Here is a 16,469-nt window from a genome sequence, read left to right as displayed (position 1 = left end):
CTCCAATGCATGAAAGTGAAAAGTGAAGTCTCTCAGTCGTGTCCAACTCTTAGCAACCCCATGGACTGCAGCCTACCAGGCTCCTCCGTCCATGGGATTTTTCCAGGCAAGAGTACTGGAGTGGGGTGCCATTGCCTTCTCCAAGAAAAAGAGACCAATGAAATGTAAATGGATACAAGGTGATTTTTAAATCATGATTTAGAAGTACTTCTGCTACCTTCTTCATTAAGTTTTAAGATATAAAATGAAAATATTTATTTATATTTGAATGTACTTTTAAAAAAAGAGAGCCCTGCTAGTATCAGCTATGCTATGGTCATGGCCCTTGGTAGTTACTGGTGTCATTACAACATAATCTTTTATGATATTTCAGATGGTTTTTAAAGATTTTCAATGTACTGTTTTCCTTTAATGGCTAAGGTGTTGGGACAGCAGTTGTCAGCAAGACCCATTCAGGGACCTATTTGGGGAATGTTTTCTTCAGTATCCCATTCTCTCAATGTGTCTATTCGGTTCACTGAGATCCTCTGTTATATTTCACCTATCACAAGAATATAAGTGAAATGTAATAAAATCACAAGGTCAGAGCAGTTACCGGAAAAAGAGTGTGGTATTCATAACTGAAGGATAGGTCTTACTGTTTTGAACAAACACATTCAGTGGTGGCTCCTGTTTAGTGACATTCATTTGTGGAGCAAATGGAGGAATTATCCAGCTATTTTTTCTCACATCCAGTGTATACTCTGGAGCACAACCATAGTAAAGACTTACTAAGCTCAAAAAATGCCCTTTTTAGGTTGATGTATATATACATTTTCCAACCATTTGTATGAAATTGTTTAGTGATTTTAAAAATACTGATCAGCCATAAAGATAGGTGAATGGATCACTATTAAAAGTATGAACAACATTTACAAAAATGAGTTTTAAAGGAATCTCAAGATTAAAAAATTGCTACTCTACTGATAGATGGAAGATTTAAAAACATAAAACCACAGTTTTATGATTTTGACATTTTTAAAAACTTTCATCGATTTTATGGAATGGGAAAGTTTTTATGATTTTGACATTTTTTAAAACTTTCATCTATTTTTATGGAGTGGGGAAATTTAATATGAAACAGAATACCAATGACTACGTATAGTATACAGTCTTATTGGATATGGTAGCTGCTAGCCACATGTCTCAGAGAAGGCAATGGCAAGCCACTCCAGTACTCTTGCCTAGAAAAGCGCATGGACAGAGGAGCCTGGTGGGCTGCAGTCCATATGCTCGCTACGAGTTGGACACGACTAAGGGACTTCACTTTCACTTTTCACTTTCACACATTGGAGAAAGAATGTTCTCCAGTGTTCTTGCCTGGAGAATCCCAGGGACGGTGGAGCCTGGTCGGCTGCTGTCTATGGGGTCGCACAGAGTCAGACACGACTGAAGCGACTTAGCAGCAGCAGCAGCAGCAGCCACATGTCACAATTCAGCAGCACTTGAAACGCAGGCAGTACAAACTGAAATACTGTAAGTATAAAATAAACACTGGATTTTCAGATTTTTGTCAATTTTTATATGTTAAAATGATGGTATTTTTGATATATGAGGTTAAACAACATATACTTGATACATTTTTTTTTTCATCTTTAAAATGTAGTTAACTGGAGAATTTTATATATACAGTTTGCATTACATTTCTCTTAACCATGCTGGAATCAAGATTACTAGATTTGTCTAAGATGCACTCTTTCCATCTAATCCCTTGCCACTGGTTTGGTTTTTAAACAGATGCAGCCTCATTTCCACCTTTTGTTGAGAAGACAAGAGTATTGCAATTTTTCTCCTCTGATATTTGCAGGTAAGAGAAAGAAAATGATGTATTTCTCCAAGTCAGAATTCTTTCTCTAAGTGATAAAAAAAAGACCAAGAAACTCATGCTTAATAATCATGCTATTTGAGAAAAATAAAATACTGTTGGAAGTTTTTCCTGATCTATTAAGAATAAATACAATGTGAAATTCATGATGTATTTATGCCCTGGAGAAGGTAGTGGCAAACCACTCCAGAATTCTTGCCTAGAGAATCCCATGGATAGAGGACCATGGTGGGCTACAGTCCATGGGGTTGCAAAGAGTTGGACACAACTGAGCCACCAACACATATACACATACACACAATGTATTTATGAGTCTTTAAAATTTGATGTAGAAGGATGTTGTGTATAATGCAAATCAGTTTCTTTTTCTTATTTTTAAGTAAGAACTACTTTTTTCATTCTTTTTACTAAATTAGCAGTAAGAGTGATAACAGTCAAGTCTAGAAAGGCATGCCCAGTCTTTGTAAAGAAGAGGATACCACAGTCACAAAACTATGTTCATGTGTCCCACTGACAATACAGCATCTTTTCAAATTGACGGGGCCCAGTAGCTATCACTTGAGAACCCCATGAACAGTATCAAAAGGCAAAATGATAGGATACTGAATGAGGAAATCCCCAGGTCTGTAGGTGCCCAGTATGCTACTGGAGATCAGTGGAGAAATAACTCCAGAAAGAATGAAGGGATGGAGCCAAAGCGAAACAAATACCCAGTTGTGGATGTGACTGGTGATAGAAGCAAGGTCCGATGCTATAAAGAGCAATATTGCTTAGGAACCTGGAATGTTAGGTCCATGAATCAAGGCAAATTGGAAGTGGTCAAACAGGAGATGACAAGAGTGAACGTGGACATTCTAGGAATCAGTGAACTAAAATGGACTCGAATGGGTGAATTTAACTCAGATGACCATTATATCTACTACTGTGGGAAGGAATCCCTTAGAAGAAATGAAGTAGCCATCATGGTCAACAAAAGATTCCAAAATGCAGTACTTGGATGCAATCTTAAAAACGATAGAATGATTTCTGTTCGTTTCCAAGGCAAACCATTCAATATTACAGTAATCCAAGTCTATGCCCAACCAGTAATGCTGAAGAAGCCGAAGTTGAATGGTTCTATGAAGATGTACAAGACCTTTTAGAACTAATACCCAAAAAAGATGCCCTTTTCATTATAGGGGACTGGAATGCAAAAGTAGGAAGTCAAGAAACACCTGGAGTAACAGGAAAATTTGGCCTTGGAGCACGAAAAGAAGCAGGGCAAAGGCTAATAGAGTTTTGCCAAGAGAACGCACTGGTCATAGCAAACACCCTCTTCCAACAACACAAGAGAAGACTCTACACATGGACATCACCAGATGGTCAACACCAAAATCAGATTGATTATATTCTTTGCAGCCAAAGATGGAGAAGCTGTATACAGTTAGCAAAAACAAGACCAGGAGCTGACTGTGGCTCAGATCATGAACTCCTTATTGCCAAATTCAGACTTAAATTGAAGAAAGTAGGGAAAACCACTAGACCATTCAGATATGACCTAAATGAAATCCCTTATGATTATACAGTGGAAGTAAGAAAAGGCTTTAAGAGACTAGATCTGATAGATAGAGTGCTTGATGAACTCTGGACGGAGGTTCATGACATTGTACAGGAGACAGGGACCAAGACAATCCCCATGGAAAAGAAATGCAAAAAAGCAAAATGGCTGTCTGAGGAGGCTTACAAATAGCTGTGAAAAGAAGAGAAGTGAAAAACAAAGGAGAAAAGGAAAGATATAAACATCTGAATGCAGAGTTCCAAAGAATAGCAAAGAGAGATAAGAAAGAAATTGAGGAAAGCAACAGAATAGGAAAAACAAGAGATCTCTTCAAGAAAATGAGAGATATCAAGGGAACATTTCATGCAAAGATGGGCTCGATAAAGGACAGAAATGGTATGGACCTAACAGAAGCAGAAGATATTAAGAAGAGGTGGCAAGAATACACAGGAGAACTGTACAAAAAAGATCTTCACAACCAAGATAGTCACGATAACGTGATCACTGACCTAGAGCCAGACATCTTGGAATGTGAAGTTAAGTGGGCCTTAGAGAGCATCACTACGAACAAAGCTAGTGGAGGTGATGGAATTCCAATTGAGCTATTTCAAATCCTGAAAGATGATGCTGTGAAAGTGCTGCACTCAATATGCCAGCAAATTTGGAAAACTCAGCAGTGGCCACAGGACTGGAAAAGGTCAGTCTTCATTCCAATCCCAAAGAAAGGGAATGCCAAAGAATACGCAAACTACCGCACAATTGCACTCATCTCACACGCTAGTAAAGTCATGCTCAAAATTCTCCAAGCCAGGCTTCAGCAATATGTGAACCATGAACTACCAGATGTTCAAGCAGGTTTTAGAAAAGGCAGAGGCACCAGAGATCAAATTGCCAACATCCGCTGGATCATGGAGAAAGCAAGAGAGTTCCAGAAAAACGTCTATTTCTGCTTCATTGACTATGCCAAAGCCTTTGACTGTGTGGATCACAATAAACTGTGGCGCATTCTGAAAGAGATGGGAATCCCAGACCACCTGACCTGCCTCTTGAGAAACCTGTGTGCAGGTCAGGAAGCAACAGTTAGAACTGGACATGGAATAAGAGACTGGTTCCAAATAGGAAAAGGAGTACGTCAAGGTTGTATATTGTCACCCTGCTTATTTAACTTATGTGCAGAGTACATCACGGAGAAGGCAATGACAAGCCACTCTAGTACTCTTGCCTAGAAAATCCCATGGATGGAGGAGCCTGGTAGGCTCCAGTCCGTGGGGTCGCTAACGGTCAGACACGACTGAGCGACTTCACTTTCACTTTTCACTTTCACACATTGGAGAAGGAAATGGCAACCCACTCCAGTGTTCTTGCCTGGAGAATTCCAGGGACAGGGGAGCCTGGTGGGCTTCCGTCTCTGGTGTCACACAGAGTCGGACACAACTGAATTGACTTAGCAGTAGCAGTAGCAGCAGCAGAGTACATCATAAGGAACGCTGGGCTGGAAGAAGCACAAGCTGGAATCAAGATTGCTGGGAGAAATATCAATAACCTCAGACATGCAGATGACACCACCCTTATGGCAGAAAGTGAAGAGGAACTCAAAGGCCTCTTGATGAAAGTGAAAGAGGAGAGTGAAAAGTTTGGCTTGAAGCTCAACATTCAGAAAACGAAGATCATGGCATCTGGTCCCATCACTTCATGGGAAATAGATGGGGAAACAGTGGAAACATTGTCAGACTTTATTTTTTTGGGTTCCAAAATCACTGCAGATGCTGATTGCAGCCATGAAATTAAAAGACGCTTACTCCTTGGAAGGAAAGTTATGACCAACCTAGATGATAGCATATTAAAAAGCAGAGACATTACTTTGCCAACAAAGATCCGTCTAGTCAAGGCAATGGTTTTTCCCGTGGTCATGTATGGATGTGAGAGTTGGACTGTGAAGAAAGCTGATCACCAAAGAATTGATGCTTTTGAACTGTGGTGCTGGAGAAGACTCTTGAGAGTCCCTTGGACTGCAAGGAGATCCAACCAGTCCATTCTAAAGGAGATCAATCCTGGGTGTTCATGGGAAGGACTGATGCTAAAGCTGAAACTGCAATACTTTGGCCACCTCATGCGACGACTTGACTCACTGGAAAAGAGTCTGATGCTGGGAGGGATTGGGGGTGGGAGGAGACAGGGACGACAGAGAATGAGATGGCTGGATGGCATCACCAACTCGATGGACATGAGTTTGAGTGAACTCCAGGAGTTGCTGATGGACAGGGAGGCCTGGCGTGCTGTGATTCATGGGGTCGCAAAGAGTCAGACATGACTGAGTGACTGAACTGAACTGAACTGAGTAGCTATCACAGAAGCATTGGCGCCTACACCTGTGTCTTTGAATGTTCACCTGGTTTCTTAACACTGTTTGGTAAAGCAAGCATAATATCTCTGAATCATTTCCTTATCTGTAAAATTGAAGAGAACAGCATTTATTCAAATAGTAATCTGGGGATTAGAAAATATTTAATCTATAAAGGAAACTAACTGTGAGGAATGCCTTAATTGTAAATACTCCATGGTAATTCACAAGCAAAAATTATTCTCAGAAGCATTTGAAAACAAAGATAAGAATAGCTCATACTCAAGTATTAAGTTCTAGTGTGTCTTAAAATTTTGGAAGTTTGTTTTTTCCTAAAGGTAAGGATTCTAATAAGATTATATCTAATTTTTCCAATTTAAGGCAGCAATAGTATAAATTAAATATAAGAAAAGAATGAATCTCCACAACAAAGTTTAGGTTCCCAGAATGAAGCTCTTTCTTATCTGTATTCAGGTCTATCTATGCTGTGTTTGGAGCTGAAATGAATCTGAAAGGAATCCCTGTGTATAGATTTGTTCTTCCATCGTTGGCTTTTGCATCTCCACTTCAAAATCCAGACAACCACTGTTTCTGCACAGAAAAAATTATCTCAAAAAATTGTACCTTATATGGTGTGCTAGACATTGGCAAATGCAAAGAAGGTGAGTACAAGTTCTCAGTGTCACAATACATGGCATAATTTGCATTATCCTTTAAAATGTAAACTTCACCCAGGATTCCTTTCCACCAGAAATATAAAGTGAGAAAGTAATAAGGGCAGAAAGTAAGAGTGATGGTAGGATATTTTTGTTTTGATGTTTGTCTTGCTTTCAGGATCTCAGTTGTTTTCTTGTTGCAAAACTTAGTTTTTATTAGGTATAATCATGCTTATTGATACTTCCCGTGCTACTTGGAAAATGTCTCTTTAGGTCTTTTGCTCATTTTTAAATTGGTTTATTTATTTTTCTGAGTTGCGTGAAATCTTGTATATTTTGGATGTTAATCACTTATGGAATATGTGCTTTGGAAGTATTTTCTCCCACCCACACGTAACCTTTTCATTTCTGACCATTTCTTTTGCTGTGCAGAATGGCTGTGCTCCTTTTAGATTTAGGGTAAAATGAAAATAGTTTGCAGAATACTTTGAGCATCCCAGCTTGTCCATCTGACATTTTTCTTTTTCTACCCTAGAACCTGTAAATAAAATAAGTATATTTTAGGATGTCTCTGAAACAAAAATTGATTCAAACATGGCATCTGGAATCTCTTATTTTGCTTACCTTTTTCATGTTAAAGTGGGTGAGAATAAAGAAAGAAAAGACTCTTTAAATAAATTCTTAGTCCAAAGACATTTTACAGCCTGAAACATGAAGGTATATGGTTGTAACTGTGTTCAGTAGCTAAGCTTTACATATTGAAAATGAATGCCTAAGGGATGAACAACAGACATTAACTAAATAGTCATTAGGATGATGTATAAGTTCACATTTTATTTTTGTTCAAAAATTATCAGATACAATAACTTTCCCTCACTCTCATCCCCTGATTAGATTTCAAAGCCAAATTTGCATTTCTTTTTTAAAATTAAAAAGCTTTGTTTTCAAGGAAATCTTTTCTAAGTGGTATATTAAATGAGGAAAATGATTTATCCCAATTGTCTTTAAAACTTGCTTTCAGGAAAACCTGTGTACATTTCACTTCCTCATTTTCTACATGGAAGTCCTGAACTGGCAGAACCGATTGAAGGCTTAAGTCCAAATGAAGAAGAACATAGCACGTACTTAGATGTTGAACCTGTAAGCAAATACTTTATCAATCGGATTAGTTTTTTAAAAATGAAGAAAAAATTAAATTATCTCCTATGAATCACATTTAGTCACATTTATTGTACTACATTCTTAATAAATTACTTACTTCAAGGAAAATTACTGTGATTTCTTCCTGTTGTTGCTTATGAAATGTCAAGATAATTTTAGTTTTTCGCAAAGGTCAGGAATAATGAAAATCATTCTATTTGGATTAAAATGATTTTATATGTTACTCTTTCAAATGTACTTTATACTTAACTGCAAATAGTGCTTATATGAAGGGACCCTGCAGATCATGAGGGATTAAAATTTTTTTATGGGTATACATGCATTTGAGGCAAGATCAAATGTATTTCTTAGTGTCAAGAAAAATCTATTAAGTTCCCTATAGTTTAACAGTTTCAATTTTTCATTTATATTAATATTCCCTTTTCAACAGGTAAATATCAGGACTTTAGTAGTCATATTTTAGTTTAAATGATGACAGAAGTAACATTATAATTATACTGATGATACATGGATTCTGACTAAGTACATATTTAAATTCCAGGATATATTTTGTCATATGAGTTTTAGATTTCACCACTGTTGATGTCGTTATTAATTCCCCAAAACCAGTTCAAGTAAACATCACAAATCTAAAGCTTGACATTATGTTGGGCAAGGCTATATCTGTATACAAACATACAATACTCATAAAATGTAATTATGGAGAGTTAAATATGTAATATTCAACATGTCTGACTAAGTCCAATTAATAAATAACAAATTTCACAGGTTTCAAGTAGTATACTTTCACCTTAGGCTCTATATAACAAAAATAAGGTCTGGATATTATAAAGGAATGTTTTTAAAATAAATTGGTAATTCGTTTGTTCTCTTTTTAGATAACTGGATTTACTTTACGGTTTGCAAAACGGCTGCAGGTCAACATACTGGTCAAGCCAGCAAGAAGAATTGAGTGAGTTTCTTAAACAAGTTTCATTTTGATTTTTCATATTTTCTTGTAAGATGCGGATATATCTATCAAAGGAGATTGAAATAAAATTTCAACTTCTGTTTGGCTTAATGTCATTGGATATTTATTAAATGCTTATAACTGTCATTTGTAATTTAGAATTACATCTAATGTGTAGTGAAATGGTTCAGTTCAGTTCAGTCGCTCAGTCGTGTCTGACTCTCCGCGACCCCATGAATCACAGCACGCCAGGCCTTCCTGTCTATCACCAACTCCCGGAGTACACTCAAACTCATGTCCACAGAGTCGGTGATGCCATCCAGCCATCTCATTCTCTGTCGTCCCCTTCTCCTCCCGCCCCCAACCTTTCCTAGCATCAGAGTCTTTTCCAGTGAGTCAACTCGTCGCATGAGGTGGCCAAAGTATTGCAGTTTCAGCTTTAGCATCAGTCCCTCCAATGAACACCCAGGATTGATCTCCTTTAGAATGGACTGGTTGGATCTCCTTGCAGTATAAGGGACTCTCAAGAGTCTTCTCCAACACCACAGTTCAAAAGCATCGATTCTTCGGCGATCAGCTTTCTTCACAGTCCAACTCTCACATCCATACATGACCACGGGAAAAGCCATAGCCTTGACTAGACGGACGTTGGTTGGCAAAGTAATGTCTCTGCTTTTTAATATACTATCAAGGTTGGTCATAACTTTCCTTCCAAGGAGCAAGCGTCTTTTAATTTCATGGCTGCAATCAGCATCTGCAGTGATTTTGGAGCCCAAAAAAATAAAGTCTGACACTGTTTCCACTGTTTTTCCATCTATCTCCCATGAAGTGATGGGACCAGATGCCATGATCTTTGTTTTCTGAATGTTGAGCTTCAAGCCAACCTTTTCACGCTCCTCTTTCACTTTCATCAAGAGGCCTTTGAGTTCCTCTTCACTTTCTGCCATAAGGGTGGTGTCATCTCCATATCTGAGGTTATTGATATTTCTCCCAGCAATCTTGATTCCAGCTTGTGCTTCTTCAAGCCCAGCGTTCCTCATGATGTACTCTGCATATAAGTTAAATAAGCAGGGTGACAATATACAACCTTACGTACACCTTTTCCTATTTGGAACCAGTCTGTTGTTCCATGTCCAGTTCCAACTGTTGCTTCCTGACCTGCATACAGGTTTCTCAAGAGGCAGGTCAGGTGGTCAGGTATTCCCATCTCTTTCAGAATGTTCCACAGTTTATTGTGATCCACACAGTCAAAGGCTTTGGCATAGTCAATGAAGCAGAAATAGATGTTTTTCTGAAACTCTCTTGCTTTCTCCATGATCCAGCGGATGTTGGCAATTTGATCTCTGGTGCCTCTGCCTTTTCTAAAACCTGCTTGAACATCTGGGAGTTCACGGTTTACATACTGCTGAAGTCTGGCTTGGAGAATTTTGAGCATGACTTTACTAGCGTGTGAGATGAGTGCAATTGTGTGGTAGTTTGAGCATTCTTTGGCATTGCCTTTCTTTGGGATTGGAATGAAGACTGACCTCTTCCAGTCCTGTGGCCACTGCTGAGTTTTCCAAATCTGCTGGCATATTGAGTGCAGCACTTTCACAGCATCATCTTTCAAGACTTGAAATAGCTCAACTGGAATTCCATCAATTCCACTAGCTTTGTTCATAGTGATGCTTTCTAAGGCCCACTTGACTTCACATTCCAAGATGTCTGGCTCTAGGTCAGTGATCACGTTATTGTGACTATCTTGGTCATGAAGATCTTTTTTGTACAGTTCTTCTGTGTATTCCTGCCACCTCTTCTTAATATCTTCTGCTTCTGTTAGGTCCATACCATTTCTGTCCTTTATCGAGCCCATCTTTGCATGAAATGTTCCCTTGGAATCTCTAATTTTCTTGAAGAGGTCTCTTGTTTTTACTTACCCATATTTTGGAATGAGTATTTCTGATATTTCTCTCTTTGCTAACTGCCCAAATATTTTTATGACAATAGTTTCAGCATTCATATTTTAGTTTCCTGGGTATAATTTGTTGAAAGGGAAAATATATACTTAGAAAAAGTCATTCTAATTAAAAAACCTGTATCAGATGGCTTTCCTATGGTTCAGTGCTTAAGAGTCTACCTCGCACTGCAAGGGACACTGTTTTGATACCTGGTACGGGAAGATCCCACATGCCTCTGGGAAACTAACCCTGTGCACCACAACTGAGCCTGTGCTCTGGAGCTCTCGAGTTGCAACTACTGAGCCCATATGCAGCAACTACTGAAGCCTGCACTCCTGGACCTATGCTCTACAACAGGAGAAGCCACTCCAATGAGAAGCCCATGCACAGCAGCTGCAGAGTAGCCTCTGCTTGCCGCAACTAGAGAAGGCCCATGTACAGCAACAAAGACCCAGTGCAGCCAAAAATAAATATTTTTAAACTCTGTATTAAAAAGATTTGTATGTAGGAAAGATGTCTGAGAAACAGCAATATTAAAATTTAAATGCTTCATTACAGAGAAAACAAAGCAAGTAACTTAACCAAGTTGTATCATGGGGTTGCAAAGAGTTGGACACAACTGAGAGACTGAACTGAACTGAAAAGCAACTAATTTCTGAACATTTATTTTCACTAATTACTAATATCTGTCATATGTGTATAGCATATTAGTATATATTTTCATACTTATTTTCAATGTTTATTACAGAGCATTAAAGGATCTGAAGCACAACTATATTGTCCCTATTCTTTGGCTTAACGAGGTTAGTATTTTTATCTATTAGTCACTAAAAACAGTAAGTGTCTTAATATATGGAAAAAGTTCTTGATGTTTGAAAATTAAATATATATATACACACACATAGTATTTGAACGTGTCTTTCCATTGTATCTATGGGTGAGTTTATATATTATTAATTATATAATTATTTGTTAAAGCAAGTCATACAGAAGTATCAGGATTATGTTAGACAAGTCTAACTTTTATGAAAATAAAAAAATACTTCCTAATGCATTTATTAGATAATTTTTCTTGTCATAGTGCATGTGTTAGGAAAGAGTCATGAAAATATTAAACTACAAATAACTCAATATGAGCCTTGTAGTGCTAGTAAAACCACCCAAGCTTATAACGGGCAAATTAGAGTAGATGTATGCAGTCTATCTAGTGCCTGACAAGATATTTTTAATATAAATCATGGAACCAACAAACCACAGAATTAGGAAATGCATTGCATAAGCCTTTAGTGGATAGAAACAGTTGAGCTTTGCCATTTCCCTTTGTCACTAAGAAGCAATCTTTGGGAAACTGGAGAATATTTCAGTAAGACTTCTATACTGATCAGTGAAATCAGTATATTCAATAACACTAAATAACATGTTTAAAGGGAGGAATATTATATCTCTCTCTCTAAATATTCTACCTGGGCATTTACTGTCTTCTCTGACATACAAAGAGAATTCCAACAGGCTTGTCTTGCAGATAAAGATGACTAACATCCGTGTGCTGCTTCGATAAAAGTGATACACATAAGTAGAGAATTTTGAGTATTCTGCTATCAAATCTACTCAAATAACACTATTTATTAACTTCATTACAGACTGGTACCATTGGTGATGAGAAGGCAGAAATGTTCAAAAATCAAGTGACTGGGAAAATAAACCTCCTTGGCCTGGTAGAAATCGTCTTGCTCAGTGTTGGTGTGGTGATGTTTATTGCTTTTATGATTTCATACTGTGCATGCAGATCAAAGAAAATAAATTAAGTAAGTATATAACAGAAACCATATATGACTTCAGTAATATTAAATATTACTTGTTTTCATTTTATCAAAACAATTATAAACTAGGCTGCAAATATTAATGAACATGTATAGTCAACTATCATTTTTAATATATCCTTGAAACTTTGAGACACAACGTAAGTTAAATTGAAGACTGAATGAGTACTTAGGCTTATCAATATTAAACAGATCACTATATTTCATCTTTATTCTGGGAGGAAATGGGCTAAACTGAAGGTATCACCTTTGAAAAGTTAGAATGCTGCACAACAGCTATACATGTACTCAATTTTATTACTTATTTCTAGATATTTTAAAAATCACAAATAATTTATCTGACTAGAAAATGTTGCATGAAACTGAAAATGGCAGATATTTGGGGAGACTGAAATTTATAAGAGAAAAGAAAATAAAAAGTAAAATTAGATAAGCTATAAAATAATGAGAATTAAAGAGTCAATAAATGGTAGAGATAAAATCAGATAAAAATATGCTATTTTTAAATGCAAATAGCATATTAATATAAAAACAGAGCTGCTGCATATAGACATGCTGTCCAAAATCATGACATGGTCCCTAGATGTTCCATGTGGAAGCCCTGATGAATGATTATAATTCAGGAGCTAGAATTAAATGAGTACAAGAAAATGGAATAAAGATAATGTTGAACTTACTAAAACCAAATAATTATAGTTTAAAGGAAAAATCACATAAATATGGATGGGTGAGTTTTAGCAAAACTGAACAGGTGGTTCAGGCCTGTGTGTTTTAAATATTAGTACCCGTGTACCCTTGTACACAGAGGATTGTATACCAGACCCTATTTTCTCTAAATGGAAGCCTTTTAATAATCATAGGTGGCATTAGTATGGCCTGAGGTGAGTGGATTCTCCACTAACCCACAGGTTCTATCCACCATTCCTTCCCTGGGATATCAAAGGAAAAAAAATGAAGTGAAGTGAAAGTCACTTGGTAGTGTCCTACCGTTTTCCATCTCATGAACTGTTGTAGCTTGCCAGGTTCCTCTGTCCATGGAATTCTCCAGGCAAGAATACTGGAATGGGTTGCCATTCCCTTCTCCAAAGGACCTTCCTGACCCAGTGATTGAATCCAGGTCTCCTGCATTGCAGGCAGATTCTTTAGTGTCTAAGCCATAGAGAAGCCAAGAAGAAGAAGAAGAAAAAAAAAAAAAATATATATATATATATATGAAATCTAAAGCAAGGACTGATGCTCAAGCTCCAATACTTTGGCCACCAGATGTGAAGAGCAGACTCACTGGAAAAGATTGAGGGAATGAAGAAAAGAGGGTGACAGAGGATGAGATGGCTAAATGACATCACTGATTCAATGGACGTGAGTTTGAGCCAACTCAGATAGTGAAGCACAGCGTAGCCTGGCATGCTCCAGTTCATGGAGTCGAAAGAGTTGGATATAATTTATCAAGTGAACAACAACAGCAGCAAATTGCTCTGAAGAAAACAAATCACAATTTTAAAACAAGTCTTCTTATTCCACTTTCAATCAGATTGCTGGCAGTAAGCTGCCCTGCATAGAAATTCTGGAGCTGCCACTGACAATTATTGACCTTAATGTGCTCATATCATGCTACTTTACATGAATTTCACAGCTAATCCCTAATAAAAATTTATGATTTTCCAGTAGCCATGGATCTATCAACATCCATTCAGTTTTTTGGAGACATTACAGAAAACTAAATTTTAACAGTATAAAACTGTCTATTTTCAAAGTGTGAATCAGTTAAATTGAAGATTTAAAAAACAAACTGGCCTTTTTGGACCAATTTTTTTGTGTGTGTTCGTGAGATTGAAAGCTTAGACTCAGGAAGGCAACTCGATCTTTTGTTCTGATGCTTTCTGCCTACATATATTTCCTTAAAAGGAGACTGAACAATTCTGTCTATAGTCCATTTGGACAGAATGTATTCAAAATGCTAAGACATTCATGTTATAATAAAGGAAATATGGCATCACCTTTAAAACCTGTCATCAACCCAGTAACAAGTTATATTTAAAACACAGTAATTCATATGACCATTTATATAATAGACCAAAATATCATCTATTGAAAAGCCAAGTTAAAACAAAAACTTGTTCTAGTGAGAAAATAAGCTTTTCAAAATGAACTATAGTAGTTGTAAATTTTTTGGTATTATTCTCTATTAAAATTACATAACCTATTTAATCAGTGCTTAATGAGCCTTGAATGTCCAACATCTTGGGTCTCTATGTAGCTTGGGCTTCCCTGGTAGCTCAGCAGGTAAAGAATCCACCTGCAATGCAGGAGACCCTGGTTTGATTCCTGGGTCAGGAAGATGCCCTGGAGGAGGACATGGCAATCCACTTCAGTATTCTTGCCTGGAGAAACCCCATGGATAGAGGAGCCTGGAGGGCTAGAGTCTACGTGGTCACAATGAGTTGGACACAACTGAGTGATTCAGCACAGCTATGCAGCTGAAAGACTGAAAACTTTCCAGAGTGTCTGTCAATAAGAATATTGGTTTGGCTTAAACTTCTGACTGTTACAAGGAAAGTAACTGTTCTTTATGTAACAGTATGTCTCTTTTCTTTACAAATAGAGAAGAAAAATTTTCTAGATTGATTACTTGATTTACTAGACTTAGAAGAATCACAGATATAGATTTCCTTAAACAGGCCTCATGATGAATATTATAATTAATTATGCCTTTGGGAAGATTCATAAACAACTGAAAAATAAGGAGACACTGTACAGAGGGAATAAAGTAAAGATGGGAGAGTGAATGTGTGGCTTTACTCAATGGATCACAGAGAGAGTAAGCCAATGGTCTTTTCAAAAGTAGCATTAATGGTGAAATCTGCTTTGGCTGCTGCTGCTACTGCTAAGTCACTTCAGTCGTGTCCGACTCTGTGTGACCCCATAGACGGAAGCCTACCAGGCTCCCCCGTCCCTGGGATTCTCCAGGCAAGAACACTGGAGTGGGCTGCCATTTCCTTCTCCAATGTGTGAAAGTGAAGTCGCTCAGTCGTGTCCAACCCTTAGCGACCCCACAGACTACAGCCTACCAGGCTCCTCCATCCATGGGATTTACTAGGCAAGAGTACTGGAGTGGCTTGCCATTGCCTTCTCTGAAGGCAATGCCTTCTCTTCTTCTTCTGCTTTGGCTATTAAATTAAAAAAATTTTTTTTTTTTTTTTACAATTAAAAGTCAAAATAGAGTAGCTATGGTTCAGACATCCTGGGAAATAACTATTTCCCAGATATCCTGAAAAATGATATTATGGGTGTGATTTCAGATTAGAAGCTGTGACCTAATGTAGAACTTAATGCTCCTGTAATGCATTTTTGCTTCTGTACTTTGCTTGCTGCTCATAAAATCAAAGTTACTCCATTTTAAGATAAGGTTGTTTTTAAGTAAAGATTCCTAAAATCGTTTTTAAAAAAAAAAAAAGTAGCAGTACATCACCACTAAATGGAGGATGGAATGAAGGGACAGCAAAGAGTGGAAATGCTCATGCAGAGCAGATTTAATGAGTGACCCTCCTTATCTGACTGTGTGCAGCTCTTGAGAGCCGGGAAGGAGCCTTCCATGAACCCTGGAATGGGAAAATAACTGCCTTATCCATGAAGTACATCAGAGAAATTTTCTCTACAGCTGGAGAAATTGGGCTGATTTCTAGAAAATACAACATCTTTAATATATAGAGTTTGAATCTTAATTATTTTTCCATGAATTTCTGATATGTACCTTATCTTTCTTCTTTCCAGGGAGCAAAAGAGTCTCCACATTTATGCACCAGCTATGTCAGGACCTTTCTTAATATCACCTTACAAAAGTCAAGATTTTCATGCTTTATTGTTGCAAAACACACCTTATCTCCCAGTTCAAGAACTGGTGACACTCCCTCCCACCTGCCCCCATAAGCAGCAGCACATTTCAAAAGGATTATTAAGACATCATTAAAATCTACACTTCGAACAAAAACCCAGCACTTTTTAAAATTCAACATGTTCACAATGGAATGGAATTCAGTTTCTACAGATGTGGCTTGAGCATGATCCACTTATTTTTACTTGGTACTGATTCATCGATTTATTCCCAATGCTAAATTCAGCAGAGAGATGGTCATTCTACACAAATCCTGGACCCTGAACACTAGCCTTCCTCATTGAAAGGAAAACATCACTACTCTCATCAGTG

At 37.5% G+C, this 16,469-nt stretch overlaps 1 protein-coding gene across 21 annotated transcripts in view; it reads left to right on the top strand.

Annotated features, from left to right (window-relative positions):
- LOC129552338 (platelet glycoprotein 4) overlaps nucleotides 1-16,200 on the top strand; it is a 100,411-nt gene extending 84,211 nt beyond the window's left edge. For all 21 annotated transcript variants that reach the window (XM_088834010.1, XM_088833973.1, XM_088833995.1 and 18 more), the window contains 7 exons: nucleotides 1,777-1,846; nucleotides 6,217-6,404; nucleotides 7,420-7,538; nucleotides 8,438-8,511; nucleotides 11,194-11,248; nucleotides 12,086-12,250; nucleotides 16,037-16,200. In XM_088834010.1, the coding sequence (XP_088690136.1) occupies nucleotides 1,777-1,846; nucleotides 6,217-6,404; nucleotides 7,420-7,538; nucleotides 8,438-8,511; nucleotides 11,194-11,248; nucleotides 12,086-12,250 (671 nt within the window). In that variant the 3' untranslated portion in view covers nucleotides 16,037-16,200. The remainder of the gene's footprint in view (nucleotides 1-1,776; nucleotides 1,847-6,216; nucleotides 6,405-7,419; nucleotides 7,539-8,437; nucleotides 8,512-11,193; nucleotides 11,249-12,085; nucleotides 12,251-16,036) is intronic.
- The last annotated feature ends 269 nt before the right edge of the window (nucleotides 16,201-16,469 follow it).

The sequence above is a fragment of the Moschus berezovskii genome, chromosome 3, assembly GCF_049115385.1.
Source record: "Moschus berezovskii isolate FMDL1 chromosome 3, NW_MosBer_1.0, whole genome shotgun sequence".
Lineage (NCBI taxonomy): Eukaryota > Metazoa > Chordata > Mammalia > Artiodactyla > Moschidae > Moschus > Moschus berezovskii.
Note: the sequence above shows the minus strand (reverse complement) of the source record. Positions and strands in the feature narration are given on the sequence as shown.